This window comes from Juglans regia, chromosome 12, assembly GCF_001411555.2.
Source record: "Juglans regia cultivar Chandler chromosome 12, Walnut 2.0, whole genome shotgun sequence".
Taxonomy (NCBI): Eukaryota; Viridiplantae; Streptophyta; class Magnoliopsida; order Fagales; family Juglandaceae; genus Juglans; species Juglans regia.
The window spans coordinates 14,257,103-14,274,074 of NC_049912.1; the positions used below are offsets into that span (position 1 = coordinate 14,257,103).

At 35.7% G+C, this 16,972-nt stretch overlaps 2 protein-coding genes across 2 annotated transcripts; both read right to left on the minus strand.

Moving 5' to 3' along the window:
* Positions 1-5,862: 5,862 nt before the first annotated feature.
* On the minus strand, positions 5,863-8,230 carry LOC108985203. The gene is made up of 4 exons (XM_018957406.2): positions 8,020-8,230; positions 7,842-7,918; positions 7,237-7,381; positions 5,863-6,817 (listed from the first exon to the last, which is right to left on the minus strand). Exons 1-4 carry the CDS (start codon positions 8,152-8,154, stop codon positions 6,086-6,088), a joined length of 1,089 nt encoding a protein of 362 aa, XP_018812951.2. The 5' UTR covers positions 8,155-8,230; the 3' UTR covers positions 5,863-6,085.
* A 970-nt stretch (positions 8,231-9,200) lies between these two features.
* On the minus strand, positions 9,201-15,901 carry LOC108985205 (PTI1-like tyrosine-protein kinase 3). Its single transcript, XM_035683607.1, has 8 exons — positions 15,692-15,901; positions 13,956-14,130; positions 11,876-12,129; positions 11,621-11,747; positions 11,260-11,533; positions 9,964-10,096; positions 9,785-9,871; positions 9,201-9,693 (listed from the first exon to the last, which is right to left on the minus strand). The coding sequence occupies exons 2-8, from the start codon at positions 14,068-14,070 to the stop codon at positions 9,574-9,576; spliced, it is 1,110 nt and encodes a 369-aa protein (XP_035539500.1). The 5' UTR covers positions 14,071-14,130; positions 15,692-15,901; the 3' UTR covers positions 9,201-9,573.
* Between the last annotated feature and the right edge of the window lie 1,071 nt (positions 15,902-16,972).

The following is a 16,972-nucleotide window of genomic DNA, read 5'->3' on the forward strand; positions in this document are numbered from 1 at the left end:
GCTTAGATCCGTGGCTTGCACATCCACCCATAAATCGCATTGGTGCCATGCATCTAAATGGTTATCTGATTAACTATTCTAATCTTATCTTACACTTGATCTTATGAAAGTTTACATATTTTATACAACGTGAGATGCATGAGATGCATAATACATATATAACTATAGTATGTGGAATGAAATATGATGAATGATGTGCTTACAAATATCATTACATGTGTGGTATATAAACACTGGCTTCCAAAGATCTGGATTTAATAATAATATATATAACTAACTAATGTATATTAATCCTAATTTATGATCAAGCTACTTACCTTGTAGCGCTAATCCGATATTTTTGGGGCACGACTAATTTCCTTTCATGTGCTCGGCCATTGCACTTACGGTGGTTTATGGTTTTTTACAAATAACATAGTGATGTGAAGATATTTATAGAGAGATTTTGGAGAGGGTGTCGAGGAGTTCAAGTTGGACTTGGTCACGATCATTCAAGAAGAGAGTTTGAATTTAAAAACATAATCTCGTAATTCATTCAATATTGGATTGGCAATGACTGGGACTGTGCAGGAGACTTCAATCAGTGATGATTTTAAATTGAAATAAACTTCTAACGGTCGATTTTTAAATTCTAAAATGAGTCTAACTCGTTCAATAAATATTAAATGAGATTTAACCTAGTTATTGAGTCTAATTAAAACTCCTAATCAACCTCAATAATTTATAACTCGTGCACTTATCCAATATGGCCCATTAAATATAATTTACGCCCAATAAAAATGACCAATATTCTGACCTAGAATTATTGGGCCGGGTTGTTACATAAGGCCTTAGCCAACGGGCAGCCGCTAATAGTGCGAACACCAACAGTTCCATAAATGGGTATCTCGGCTCCGCTTCTCTTAAGGCTAACTGATGTAGGAAATGGGCTTCTGCACCTTGTTCTCTTCTCAAACCAACGCTGCCTTGACGACGACGGTTGTGACGAATAGGTAAAGGTACAAGATTTCTTTTGGTACCGTTTGGCTTAGAGAGGATTAGTGAGATATTCCTTGAGTCAGGTAAATGACTCTTCGCAGTCGTCATTCCAATAATGAACGTTTCGTAAAACTCGGAGGAATGGCTAGCACTTGTCGGTCGATTGGGAAACAAATCGATTGAGCACTGCAAAGCTCCCTATGAGTCTCTGTACTTCGTTTATGGTCTGAGGGGATTTCATGTTGATCATGGCTTGAATCCTCTCCGGATGTGAGATATTACTTGAGTCGAGTAAATGTCTCTTCGTAGTCTTCATTCCAGTCATGAAGTTTTCATAAATCTCAGACGAATGGAGAGAACTTGTCGGTCGATTGGGAAACAAATCGATTGAGCACTGTGATTCTCCCCGTGAGTCTCTGTACTTCATTGATGGTCTGAGGGGTTTTCATGTTGATCATGGCTTGAATCCTCTCCGGATTAGCTTCGATGCATCTTTACAAGACCATGAACTCGAGGAATTTTCTTGATCCTACCCCGAAAGTGCACTTCGTAGGGTTGAGCTTCATCTTGTACTTCCGAGGGACTGTGAAAACCTCTCGCAGATCATTGATGTACCCCACGGGCTCCTTGGTTTTGTAAAGCAAGTTGTCGACATATTCTTCTATGTTGTGGCCGATTTGCTCTTTGAACATCCGGTTAACTAGCCTCTGGTAGGTGACCTCGGCGTTCTTGAGGCCAAAGGACATCACTCAGTAGCAGTACAAGCCTTGGTATGTGATGAAGGTAGTATTTTCTTCTTCTTCGGGGCTCATCTGGATCTAATTGTACCCAGAGTAAGCATTCATAAAGCTCATTTCTTATCCGGTTGTCGAGTCGATGATCAGGTCGATGTGAGGCAAAGGAAAGTCATCCTTTGGGCATGCCTTGTTCAAGTCGGTGAAGTCGACGCACATCCTCCACTTGTTGTTCGACTTTCATACTAGGAACACGTTGGAAAGACAATTCTTTTAGTGGGCTTCTCGGATGAACCCCACTACGAGTAGCTAGTCCGCCTCCTTTGCTATCACAATGTATTTCTTGGCTTTGAAACTTCGTCTCTTTTGCTGGACTTTCTTAGCGTCTGGATTCACGCTCAGGCGATGTTCAATCATGTTCCTATTGATCTCGAACGTGTCTGCATGGCTTCAAACAAATACATCTTGATGTTCAGTGAGGAACCATATTAACTAGAACCTCATCTCACAGTTCATCCTTGTCCCGATTCTCATCATCCTCTCTGAATGCGTGATGTCCAGGGATACCAGCTCGAAGGGCTCGTCAGCCTCTCCCTATTTCAGATTCTACTAGTCCTGAGTTTCCACCTCCCAGTTGATGAGTTCAGGAGGAGGAGGCAGGACTTGCAGGGCAGTCTGAGCTGGTTCTGCTGCGCACTTCTCTGATTCGGCATTCTTGAGCTCCTCTACTTTTAGAGTTGGCCTTGTTAATTGCTCCTCTACTTTTATGGGTACACCTCTCTAGTCGAAATGAGGGGCTTCTTGAATGTGGGTCGTAGTTGGGGTACAAAAGGCATGTTGATGCTATTAGATCAAAGTAACTCCGATCCCATAGACGGTGCTAGCTGTTAAAGCGTGTTTGGCAACCACCATCCCGAACCATGCCAAGTTCCTGTAAAAGAGAAGAATGTGGTGGCCGGGTGTGTCTATGACTCCTCTAACACCAAAGTTAGAATATTTTAGTGCTGGAGAAAAGAGAGAAAGAGCAAAGTGAGTTCCAAGTGAACCTCCTTTCGTTACCGACTTCATGCTATTTATATCCTCCTTGTTGGGGGTTTTGTCTGCTTAGACTACCATGCTGCCGCATTTAATGCGATAGTCAGTTGTGGCAACATGATCTTCTATGAGGATTCCATGTTCACACTCCATGTCGACGCATTTAATGTGGCATGACTTCTCGCGCGTTGCTCAGGTTGGGGGGCCTTCTCCTCGCGATATAGGTCCGAATTATATCTACCCGATCCTAGGTCCAGAGACGTCACAGATATAGGCCCAGTCTTGACACGTGAAGAAATATCCCTTCAAGTCACATTGCAACAAATTTGAAGAATGCATATAGGGGTGTAACCGTTCCAGTTCGGTCTGGTTTTGGACATATTTTAGAACCGAACCGGTATATACCGGTTTTGAGATTTGAATAATCGATACCGCACCGGTTACACCCCTAAACTGGTACTTCCAATTTTATCAATTTTGGTTTGGTTCTGTCCGATTTTTTTGATATATTATATAGTATAATATAATATAGTGATAATATATTGTTGTATATTATAATATATATTATAATTATATTATAGACTATAGTGATATATTATAATATATAATATAGTAATATATTGTAGTATATTCTAATATATAGTGATATAGTATTTGTATAACTAATAATACAATAGACTATAGTGATATAGGATTTTAAAATTTAATATTATATTAATTAGTAATTTATCATATAATACAAAAATATTTTATATATAATATAAAAAATCATATAAAAAATTAAAATATATATATGAACCGGTCCGATCCGGTGTTAAAAAAAGGAAAACTGTAATTGGACCGAGTTTGACCGGTTTTGAAAAAAATGAAACCGGTATCAAGCCGAACCAAATTAGGTACCGGACCCAACCCACCGGTTCGGTCCGGTTTACCTGTTTACTGGTTTTTTTTTTCACCCCTAAATACACGCCACATTATACACAATCAACTTTTAAAAGAATAAAAAAAAAAATTGTATAATCAACATGTTACGTTAGCATGAATATTAAAAAATATAAATATGAATTATGAGAAATGGTCGCCCAAGGGATGGCTAGGGTCCCGTTTGGATAATTAGATAAGATGATATGATTTTAAAATAAAGTTAAAAATTGAATAAAATATTATTTTTTAATATTATTATTATTTTGAGATTTAGAAAAGTTGAATTGTTTATTATATTTTGTATGAGAATTTGAGAAAGTTGTAATAATGAAATGAGTTGAGATGAAATACTTTCACTATCCAAACGGGGCAATTGTTACCACCCATTTGGGATTTGGGTTGCCCAAAGTGGTGGCTCTAGCCCTTTTTTTTTATTTTGTTTTCATTTTTAAAATTTATGTAGCATGTTGATGGTGCATTCTTAATTTTTTAAACACTAACTATGCATATAACATGTGTCATTTTTTGATTGGTTGTGACATGATATATATATTTTTTAGGCAGGTTTATCATTTTATAGATAAGCTAAAGGATTACATGATACAAGTTTCAGTGGGGTGGAAGTCTCCTACAGTCATTCCAAAACCAATGGATACATCACAAAAAAAGAAAAAAAGAGGGTTCCGGAGCCAAGTAAATGACTCACACCCATGTCCCACTAGGGGACGCCGCTTGAAGTGATTTTTGTATAATCTGGTAAAATAGATTATACTACTACGACTAAAAGCTGCAGTAAAGGGGGTTGTGCTGCATCTTATTGGTTTGGACTGGCTGGAAGAAACTGTCACATCCACTTTGACTAGATCCTCAGTTCGGGAAAGCTGGAACATAGGATAGCAACCCGAAACAAAGACGAGTCACCGGCAAACGACCAATACTGGTTGTGGCGGCGTGTGACTCGGGGGGGCCGCGCGTGTAGACAGAAGCAACTCCAGGACGTGGTGTCACGTAGATGAAGCGCATGACATAGGTCGCGCGTGCGTCAAACATGCCGAACAAAAGAGCGGAAGTCTTCCGCGAACTGAAAGATCGACAACTGGGGTGCAAAAAAGGAGGTGCGTGCTGGTCGGAGAACACCGGAAAGCAGTAGATCGGCTTGTTTTGTCGCTGTGGAGAAAAACATAATACAAAATAGGAAAGGAACTAAAGCTGGCTAGTGGAGGATGTGGGTGGAGCAGAAGCTCCAACTCCTTTCCTCCTAGTAATCGAGTTGGAATCCTGGCGATGGTAGAGAGGGTTTTTTTTTTTCTTTTTTTTTTAACCTGGGTATTTTCTTTCGGACTTGGGATATCATTTTTTTTATGACATGATAGTTATGTGTCACGTTAACATTTTCTATCACTAAAAATACTTTGAAACTTGAAGGGATATTTGTTGATAGGCACCTAATCTTTGGCATCAGTTTAAAACTTTTTAAACTATAAATGGTCATGCATCAGGATTAGGTTTACATATAAAACTTGTAGACTATTGCCACAATAAAAATAAAAATAACTTTATAATTTAACTTACCACGTCAAACCTCGTCACTTTTATAGACTATTGCTATAATAAAAATAAAAATAATTTTATAATTTAACGTACTACATCAAGCCACGTCAATTTGTAAATTTAGTTTTATGAAATATGTTTATGGATAAAGCATTTCTCTAAAACTTTGTAGGAACTAAGACATAAGTAAATGGAGTCATCCTTTAGCCGATCAACGCAGCACCTCCCCCTTGTGCCCCAACGCACAAGGTGTGCGGCTAGGTGTGTGGCAGTAGGGGGAAGAATTCCCCCACCATGGAGAGCGGGGGAACTCCTACCCCACCTTTTGCAATCGAGGGAGGAGCCCATAGTCTGGCATTAGAGTTTCAGACCCTTATGTAGGTATTGGACATATGAACTCGCTACTCTTGGGGAATTTGTTATTAATTTCAACTCGGTAGACAATGCCACAGGGGGTGGTGAAAATCTAAAATATGCTATTGACACCACCTCCTGTTGCAAACCAAAGGGAAAGACGCAAGACCTCCATCAAAATGGTTCACACATTCATCAACCTGAAGAATCTTAAAAGTAATCAAAAAGACATTACGAGAGTGATTTAATGAACTTTCAAGATCATTCAGGATATAAAAGTCGAAGTGGAGCTCCAAGCCTTTGTCATCTTACAACAAATGAAAAGATCGTAAATATAGGGAAGTGGCAGTATGTTTTGAACAAAAAGAGTTAGTTACACTAAATACAATGTCTGATACAAAGTAAACTATTATGAAACACAAGGAAAAACGCATTTAAATGTCAACTTGTGGTTGTGATTATCGTACATTTGAGGCATTCTTTTAATGTAAATACATATTCCTTGCATATCATTTCTTCATATTCATCAGCCTCCTGCTTGATCTTCTGACAGATGCATCAGAAATTCCTGATACACATTTATCCTCTCCAAATAATTTTGTTGGACGGCTCACCTTTGTAGCTCTTCTTGGCACACTCACTTCAATTATGTTTCTAGCAGCATTGGACGAAGTAGCCTGATCACTATAGTTACGCTTCGTGTGAGTGTCGGGTGAAAGTCTGTCTTCCTGTTCCAATCTAGAATTCTTCAATCTAGTCATGCTTCTGGTGGAAACACCTCTAGTTGAGGTGAGGACATTCATACTGATCTCAGAATGACAAATAGATTTCTGATTTTCTACTCCTGTCATATCCCTTGAATTGAAGCCACTATTATCATTTTTGGAATTACGATCAACCTCGATCTCCTTTTGACAAAATGGAGTGTCATTTAGTCCAGATTTCACATTTTGCATTGGACTATTCCCCTTAGATTTTCCCAGTATATCATTGTAAATGCTGTTTGTTATTAAACGATGTTCTCGATCTCCGAAAGTGGACATTAAAAGATCACCTATCCTAGTCACTGGGAGATCTTCTAAAGAAAATGGAAAAGTTCCATCTCTTCTGAAACCCAAAGATGAGTCATCAGAAGTAGAAACCCTTGTTGAAACACCTCTGTCAGTAGAGTCTTCCCCGGAACAACCAACAGCATACTCTTCCCAGTTATAGGGAAATCCAAGCAGGAAACGATTGCATACCTTTCCACATTTATCAATAAGAATCAGATATTGAATTAAAACAACATTTGAACTAGAAATCCTTTATACATATATTAAGTCTGGCAGTAATGGAAAAACACAGGCGAACTAGGCTAATATCACATTAATGTCAATCAAAGGGTATGGAGACAAGGAACAGAAACATTAAAATACTATTGTCCTCCATTTAATTTCAGTGTCAGTCTTAACAGTGTGCTTCTGCATTTATACATATTCCACCCGTGGTCCCAGCCCATCGCACTATTCCAAGTAGTTTGGAAGAAGGCTTAGCTCACTTGAGTCGAGCTTAATCATTAAGAAACAACTACACCCAACATGATATCATGAAGCTGACTCATGTAGTATTGAACTTTACTTTGAAAGTATAGGAAAGAACTAATCAAAGAGGAGTTATATACCTCAGATGGAAAACCATTTTGATGTGTCCGAGACCTATTTATGAAACCACTGATTGTAATTTTTATGCCATCCATTGTATCAAGAGTGGTGGCATCATGTCTATGGGAAATTGCAGCAGAGCAAAAGATTCTTACTCCTACTCTCCTGTAAAGGTACAAAAAGAATTTAAGAACAATAAATTTTTTCATTTCGTAAAGGGTTGCAAAACTTTGTTTGTTTCAATTTTACAGTGCCAATGGCCCAATAGCGTGTTTGAAATATCATAGGAAAACTTTAGTTTCTCCCACAAGTCAGAAAATTTTCATTCTTTCATTTCTTTTCCAAACCGACAAATAAAATTTAGCAATCAGATAAACAGAAAACTTGATCTTTTCTTTCTTATATTAAGCTTTAATTGAGAGTGAAATTACAAAAAAATCTAAACAACCTCCAAAAAGCCTTTTTGGGTTAACTTCATTTTCCTTAGATTCTTGATATTTGCTTAAGAACTTCATTTTCCTTCAAATTCTTGATATTTGCTTTTAGAACTATAAAAAGTTTCTTCATATAGACACAGACACCTATCTTTTGAGAAACTTCATATGAAAAGACAAAAGTCTCTTACTCTAACGAAGCAACCCCTCCAACAGCTAAACCCTTCCCATGAGGAGCCCTTACCAGCCACCAATCATGCAATAACACCTTTACAACAATTTGCAATCAAAATTAGGAAAAAGAAAGAATAAATTCAGAAAATGAGAGAGCATGCGTGTTGAGTTTGTAAAAGGGGGCAAAATCTGTACAGATTTGAAGAGCGGGGAAGAGAGGATTGTGGTGGGAGTTCGGGTTATCGTGTTCGGATTCTTCTGCTCGGAGTTGGGTGATACTTTTGGGCTGAGAGCCGTTGCAGAGACCGAGTTTCTTCTCGCCTTCGACATTGGCTCTGGTGCTGTTGTGGCAGAAACGCGGGAATCGAACACTTGCTCCTTCTGCGTTTTTTTTTTTTTTTTGCAATTCTGTGCTGATGAAGATAAGCGGCGTGGTTAAACTCTTATAGTTGATTTGATCTAATTATTTCCTGACTTTTGCGGGAATCGAACTCTTGCTTTTTCTTTTCTAAAATTTTATATTGATTTTTGAAAGTCTAAAATTTATTTTTTAAATTAAATTATATCATCTAAATAAATTGTAGTATAAATATTTTTAAATAAAATTATTTTACTAATAAATGTATATATACATGCTAAATGAAAAATTATAGACATAAACTTTACACTCTATACACCTACTTAAAAACATATTATTTTATTTTTTTATTCACGTAATAAAAATAATTTCAAACATATTTGTAAGTAAAATAGAATTAAAATATAAAATATTATATTTTTAAGTAGATATATAAGATGTGAAGCTAATGAATAACACGGCACATGCTAAATATAGCATGTAACGCATTTTAATCGGCTGCAGTGTAACTTAGGAGCCATGTGGCGGAGCCTTTGTTAGTGTGTTGACGAATATGCAACGAAATGATCAAAATGAACGAAGTTGAGAATTAAAATGAAAAAACCCCACTTTCAAAAGTCAGGCAGTTTGACTATTTGGTTATATAGATAAGATGAAAATATATAAAGTGAGAAATTTATAAAAATTAAAAAATTAAAAATTAAAAAAAAATGATGAATCCTTCTCTATGATCCTATTTTTTATTGAAAAACCTACAATTTTTGAATAATTGTAGTACTCTATCCCAAAAATGTTTAAGACATGTAAAATTGAATTATTTTTTTTATTTTACTTGAAAGTTTAAAAAAATTGTAATGATTTGATAACGATTTAAAATTGAAAAGTGTTCGAGTTTAAGTGATGTTTGGAAAAGAAATAATTTGAAAATATTAAAATAACATTTAAAAAAAGTAAAAATAACAGAATAAGGATTAGGAAACAAAGAAGGAATAAATACAAGAGTGAGAGAATACAGGAATTGAGAAGGGGTAAAGGGGTGAGTATTATTATTACAGTATTGAAAACTATATTTCAGAAATTGAAAACTAAGAAAAATACATGTATATGGCCCAACCAACCAGAGTACAAAACAGGAGGAGACAATAAATACAAGGGAGTACCAGCAATCAGCATATCCATCACACAATCCATAGGCAAATACTCCAGACGTCAGCACCCAACAGACAGAATTTAGCAATGGCAATCAAAGGGCCAATTCAGTCCTACACATTTCATCTTATATACGAAAATTTCTTTGAATATATATGTATATATATAGAAATTGATGAAATCCACAGACAAATAAAACCAAACTGTGCATAGGGAGAAATTCCAACACAAGGAAACCAAGTTCAAGTATCACGAGCTGGGGCAGGAGACCTTAGAAGTGGCTGCAGAGCTTTAACGACAATGCTCATATTCGGCCGGAACTCAGCTTCATACTGCACACACAATGCTGCCACAGCTGCCAGCTGCATTGCAAAAGCACAACCATATATTGTAAGCTACTATTAAATGAAAACAAAGAGAGTTCATATGTTAGAGAGACAGAGAGAGAGAGACCTTGGCAATTCCTTTAGGAGGATATTCTCCCTTCAGTTTTGGATCTACACACTGTTTAACTTTGTCTTCACTCAACCTTGGAGTAGCCTATAGAAAACAGTGGTGGGAGAAAGTGACATACAAGAAAAAAGAATAAAAATGATATCACCAAAAGAAACTAAGCAGAGAAAGAAACTCACCCAAGTCACAAGACTCTGTTGTCCCCGTGGCATAGTATGATCAACAGGTTTCCTCCCAGTCAGAAGCTCTAGAAGAACAACCCCAAAGCTGTAGACATCACTCTTCTGGGTCAACTGTCCTGTCATTGCATACCTGCAAGTTTGTTTCACAGGATAAATCATTCAACATCCTTCATAGTCCGTGGCAGCTTCAAGTTCACTTCAGAACCAATTAGACTACCATGTGTTGATATTAAAGAAAAAATATGAAGGCCTAAAGATTACTTAAGCTATAGCAAACCATCAAGAATTTAGGCTCTTTCCAAACGAAGACTAAATTAATTTTGAGCAGGCACATAAGGGAAACTACCAATAAGCTCCAAGGAAAGACTTTCAAGGAAATCTCAAAATGGGTATCATTTTTTTTTTTCCAAAAGCTTCGATTAATCCTTTTTTTTATTTTTTTTTAACAAGTAGAAACTTCTATTAACCCTCTATCCTTTCAGCAGCTATTTATTTCTTAAGTTTCTATTTCATCTCAGAAAACCAATCTAAATAGGAAAAAACTATGGAAAGGCAGACACTACAGCGAAAGGGCAACAAAGACAACATAAGATGGCATTGATGAAATATATGTTCCTCATCTTAATCTCATTTTCTGTAACAATCTCGATTGATTATCATTGGCTACATTCGATAACTATTTATTTCATAGAAATAAAAAGTTTTTCTTACTTTTTGTTTATTTATTATGTTTTACTTGTGAGTGGCCCACAAGGGAAAAGAGGAAGAAAGGCAAGAGGGTGGAACAAGTGACCTCTGCCTCATGAGGATGGTTCCCCAGCCCACAAAGTTTCATCCCTCTTAAGGTAATAGCTACTATTAGAATGTTCTTCTGGGTTTATCATCGCCCCCTTTCAGCATGCATTGGGTATCAGCTGTCCTAGTGTAATTTGGCTCAAGAATTACTAATGTTATTCTTGTCTTAAGAGAATTTTTTCCAACCTAATAATCCAAAGTTAAATAGAGCCATTAAAATGAAAGAGAAAAATTAGTGTAAATAATTTACTTGGGGATGGATGCAATGGCCTTAACATAGAAAATTGAACAGAGAAATGAGGCAAGAAGATAACTGATCGATTGCACATTCTCGATGTCAACAGAATGAAAACTGATCCCTGGAAATTATATGGGGCTTGCAGCCATATGGAGTGCGAATAAACAATGTGAGCACAGCACAAAAGTATCTAAACAGGCATTTCATGGAAAAAGATAATAACAGAATAAACAAAAGAAAAGGGATTTCATAAACATTACTCTGGAGCATGGTAACCAAAGGTTCCCAAAACTCGTGTAGAATGGAGACGAGCAGCCATGTCTGGAGCCTGATTCGAGAGGTTAAAATCTGCGATCTTGGCTTTGAAGTCTTCAAAGAGAAGCACATTGCTAGATCTTATATCTCTGTGTATTATGAAGGGTTGAAGCTTCTCATGTAAATATTCCAATCCCCTAGCTGCATCAACTGCAATTCTAACACGCTGCATCCAGTCAAGTGTTGGACCTGGTTGTGCCCCTTGAACTCCCTTCCTACCTATGATTTTTTATACAAAACACATCAATATCTTTTCTGGGGAGTCTATATTGTAGGTTTGAAATAAGTTAGTGTGGCTTTGCATACCATGCAATATGTCATGTAAAGATCCCATGGTTGCAAACTCATACGCAAGCACACGGAGGTTTCCCTCTACATAGTAACCAAGCAGCTCAACAAGATTTTCATGCTTCAATCTCGAGACCCTAGAAACCTAATATAAAGAATACCAAGGCAGTCAAATATGTCAACAAACTAAAGCAAAGTCATATATCAAATTAAATTTCAATATGAACGTAGATATGATACTGAATCTATATTTACTTGAAGTTCAGGTCACACCTGTGATAGAAACTCAGTATTTGACTCAGGTTCAGATGAAACATCAAGCTTTTTCACCGCAACAGCTTTCCCATTACTTAAGTTCGCATAATAAACTCTTCCATAGGATCCTTCACCAATCAAAGCCTTCGATCCAAAATTATCAGTATTTTCTTTCAGTTCATCCAGAGACAAAGCAGGCACTTCAATAGGCGGTGGTGGCTTTTGTACTTCAGATTTAACAGGAGGTGACACCTTAGCACCTCTTTGGGGCCCTAAAGTGCAAAAGAAAAGAAAAAGGAAAGAAATACAAGCAATGCTTAAGAATTCAATAATGCAAAATCAATTGCTGAATTGCCAAAATAGAGAGCAGGCATGCCAAAGACCAGAAATCATCATAGATTACTAGATGCAATTATATCCAACAATCCTTATAAATTCATAATAATGCATATCTACATTAAAGATAGAAGAATAAAAATAAGTCAAAAGTCAGACGAAAAAAAAAGACATTGAAATCTACACGCTTCTATATGATGTAAACACCCTCTCTGATAAATTGGTTGAACAATTGTTAGCAGTTTTGATTAGCCATGTACAGATAAGAAGATATTTTATCCTGACTGGGAAGAGGTTAGTACCAGCTCAGGAATAATTCCTTGCTAAGAGTTATGGGAACAGTTCGACTAAAGTAGAAAAGTGATAACGTAAAAGTAGCATGGCAAGTATGTCAATCAAATAACGCATAAGCTTCATGAAGCTGGTGATTACAACAGTGACAAGAAATTGTGAAAAAGTCAATATTGAGTACACAAGTATGAACTGCATTCCAACCAGGATTAAAAAAATTCGACAAATATTATAAAACTAGATCTAGCCTGTTCTTAATCATGAATAAAGAAAGAGATTAACTTTGCATGGGTCGGGGGACAGATCGAAACAAGTACATGCTCCTAGACACAGGTCTAGGCTAGACCCGGTTTCAGGCCGAGGTGGGAATCCATCGGTGTAGAGTGGAATATCTTAAGGCGATATCAAGTACAAACTGACTGGCCCCTACAAGTACTTATGAAACCTTCTCAATCCTAAGGCCTGGTTTGCTTTCAAGACTAAAATCCAAAATTTTAAAAACCTCTCATCTCATTATTACAACTTTCCCAAATTCTCACACAAAATAAAATAAACAATTCAACTTTTTCAAATCCCAAAACAAAAATAATATTAAAAAATATATTCTAACAATATTTTATTCAACTTTTTAACTTTAATCTCAACTCATCTTATCTCTGAAAACAAATGAAGCCTAAGTCTCACTCACTCAGATCCCTACTCCGGCCTGGTATGGGAGAATAGGACAAGAGAAGAACACTGAACCAACGTCAACGGGTATGCATGCATATCAGATCCAATGAAAATGAATGCAGTACAGCAAGGTTGGCCAGGAGGGAGAGGAGGCCCTACAGACAACAGGCCGCGCTAAATGCAATGAGGAATAGAGATCACTTTCGCAACTACATAGGTTGAATTCCATACCGTCCTATCTAAAATTGACTAAGCATCGGACGGATGGGGCCGAGCTAGGAATGCATAGTGCTTGCAAGTCGGGAGCCGTGACAAGGCGAGTTTTAGATGCTTGGACTTTACCTATTGATCTCCATAAAGCATCTTTGGCCGGTAAGTGCTCATTCCTTCTCAGTCACGGGAAGAAGAAATTGCATGCATAGGTGGGATCGAATCCAACCAAGAAAAATATTTTTTTCTTATTTCCCAATCCCAAGTGTTATATACAATTCAATGACCCACTTAGCATGAAGTTCACGAACACAAGGTTATTGAACATTATTAATTCTTCTTCTACATAAGACCAAATTACTATATAATTACTCAATGAGATATCAATATTCTGGGCTTCCAATGCTTACTTTAAGCTAGAATAGAAAACCTAACTACAAATGTTACAGCACTTTTAACCTTCTATTACCATTTTCTTATAAGTACTACTAACCTTCTACTACCACAACCTATCAAAAAAAAAATATTTGTTTTCGTTTTCCATGGTGCAAATTTGCAGAAGCATAGAGTGAGAATCAAGCTAACATACCACCATCTGTATGATTCCCTGGGCTTTTCAGGCGCTCATTTTCATTTGAGGGGTATGACTCTTCTTCTTGATAAGTACAACAGAGCCACCGACGCATCCTGGATTTCTTATTCATATAGTGTTCAGAACAAGTATCCTCCAGATGAACAAAGTAACCAGGAGGAGGAGCATGTGCCTGCATTGTTACACCATCAAGGTCAGTCGTAAAGATAGGCGAGGCCTTGGATAGAGTATCTGCTATCAACCAACAGATAATTTAAACCTCAAAAGGAAAAACAATTAGGAAAATGATCCAGAAAACATGGTTATCTTCCGAGAATGCAAAAAGCATTCAAACGATAAAATAACCAGCTACCTTAAAGCCTCCACAGCCTACGGGCTACCTTCTTACCTAACATTCAAAATCATTTCAAAAATCCACCTTTATTGCCATAAGAAAAATTCTATTCATCATCCTCACACACCACACTTATTTTTATTTTTTCTCTTACCAAATGCGTGCTCTATAGATGATAAGTAGAAAAATTCAATTAATTTAAGAAGAATAAAACCAAAAAGATTTTCAAAAAAAATAAAAAAATGTGGTGTATGGAGATGATTAGTAGCAAATCTCATTGCATAAACATTCACTTTGAACCACCTTCCAGTGCTAAAAAAATAATTAACTTAAACTAATATATAAGTAAATCCAAAATTCAACCCGCCAAAAATATTAGGATAAAAAAAATAAAAAAAATAAAAAAAAATGAACAAAATCCAGTAAAATGGCGTCAAAAGAGTCACCAAAGCATTAGAGCAAAGAATGTTTTGGGGTATCACATACTACTTTTAAACGTACTATGAGAGAGTAATGAAATAATTTTCTTTATCAAGAATCCAAGAGATTTAGGATTTTTTTTTTCAATTTCTTGTTTTAGGAAAAACCTGGGAGTTATCTAAATTGCCAAAAAATATGACCAACTACAATTTTGCTTGTTTTCACATATGAGATGAGATAAAATTGAAGTTAAAAGTTGAATAAAATATTGTTAAAATATATTTTTTTAATATTATTTTTATTTTAAGATTTGAAAAAGTTAAAATATTTATTTTATTTTGTGTTAGAATTTGAAAAAGTTTAAATAATTCTACGAGATGATTTGAAAAGAATTGTGAAAACAAACTAACGCTAAAAAAAATGCAACCCAAAAGACAACAAAGGAGAAGAATTCACAGCGCGAATACCGTATCCATGAAAAATCGTACAACGTAAAATAGCATTTTAAAATTCTATATATTCCAGAGAAAAACCCCAAGAAATGACAAGAACCCATTAATCCTTACCACTAAACCACGCCGACGAAAATCTAAGCCCTCCATAAAGAAAACCCACAGACAAGTTTCAAATTTTTACAACTGAACCAAAAAGAAAAACACAATCCAGAAACAAACGGATCTACACTTGATAATTATAAAGAAAAAAGAACCAAAGAATACAAGAAAAGGAAAACGTTACAATCGAAAAGAAATGCCACCCGAAAGAGAAAAAAGGAAGTTGATTGAATTGTGGGGTTGTGGAAATGAAAGAGAAGGGAAAGAGTCATATAAGGCAGAGGAAGAGACAGATTGGAAAAGTCCAAGATTAGGCAAGACTTAGCCTATAGATCGGAACCGAAACTACACGATTAGGTGCAACGGAAAAGAAACTGGATCGGAGAGAGAGTTAAAAAAGGAACGAGAAAAAAAAATAGTAATACCTTTCAAATAATGTCACCCTATAACTTCGTTTGTCTTGCTATCGCTCTTAAATCTCCAGCTAGGAGATGCCTTCAGTACTTGTAAGTAAATACAGGGAGGTTTTGGTATTGCTTTGCTTTGGGGCGGGGGAGTCCAGACTTGAGAAACGGACGGGAAGGGAGAGGACAGAGAGGCAACGCGGGGATAGGTCACAGAGAGAGATAGAGAGTAATCACAGCTTTGGTTTTCTTTATATATAGATAAGGGCAAACACGTGCATTGCACGTGTGTCCCATAAATATGAAAAATATTTTTAAAAATAAGAATTTTCTTTAAAAATATGTAATAATAAAAAATAGATTAATATATATATATAATTATGAAATGTAATAGTTTTACTTATATTTTAAGATTTTCTTATTGATCATAAAAAAATATCATATATATTATCTGAAGAATATCCATGATTGCATATCCAAAAGGAACTATTAGAGTTGATGTACTATCATCATATGTTTCTAAATAAACTCGATATCTAATAATAGTAAATATATTATTATTTATTGATATTAACAATTAACATATTCAAATTATAATGTAAAAATTTTGAAATCTAGAATATGAAAAAAAATGTTTACCTTAATTGTGAAGTCTCTATTTTTTTACAACTATAGCATAAAACAATCTCATTTTTTTCATATTTAGTTGTTTTGTTACAATTTTTAAATGACATGTAATAAAATGGTTGATGTAATAAATTTTAAGTATATGCACAATCTAAAATCTAAAACTCAAATACAGGATTTATCAAAATATTGTTCTCAAAAAGTAAATACGATAAAATATCTTAAGTTTTGGGTTTCACTCTTTTCTCTAGATTCCAATTTTTATCTAATTGTGACGACGTTTGAAATCCTTTATATCGTCAAGTATCTCTGTGATAGCTTGGTCAATTGTCTCAAGGCATTCCAAGATGGAGGGCTCGGGCAAGCTTATAATCATTTTAGGCACAATCATTTTTGGAGAAGTTACTGTCATTTTACAATTTTCCGTTAGGATTTTCTAATCTTGTTACAACTTTTACCATTTAGGATTGAGAATAGTAGTGAAAATCACTACAATGAGATTTCGAGAAATCTTAATAAATAAACAAACAACATTCCATAGATATCATAGGCATATAAAAGTTCACACAAATAAATGTATAGACATGTATGCATGACATAAAACTTTGAGTGTATGCATCATGAACTTTTCTTATAAAAATATTATTTCTCATCTTATTTTTAAACCACTTTTTT

Excerpts from the sequence above, each read along its gene's own strand:
- LOC108985203 (XM_018957406.2), bottom strand. The coding sequence starts at position 8,154 with ATGTCGAAGGCGAGAAGAAACTCGGTCTCTGCAACGGCTCTCAGCCCA. Across the intron at positions 7,382-7,841 it reads GGAGGGGTTGCTTCGTTAGA|GAGAGTAGGAGTAAGAATCT; the intron begins GTAAGAGACTTT and ends GTACCTTTACAG. Across the intron at positions 6,818-7,236 it reads AAAATGGTTTTCCATCTGAG|GTATGCAATCGTTTCCTGCT; the intron begins GTATATAACTCC and ends AAATGTGGAAAG.
- LOC108985205 (XM_035683607.1), bottom strand. The coding sequence starts at position 14,070 with ATGAATAAGAAATCCAGGATGCGTCGGTGGCTCTGTTGTACTTATCAA. Across the intron at positions 11,748-11,875 it reads ATACTGAGTTTCTATCACAG|GTTTCTAGGGTCTCGAGATT; the intron begins GTGTGACCTGAA and ends TCTTTATATTAG. Across the intron at positions 11,534-11,620 it reads TTTACATGACATATTGCATG|GTAGGAAGGGAGTTCAAGGG; the intron begins GTATGCAAAGCC and ends AAAAAATCATAG.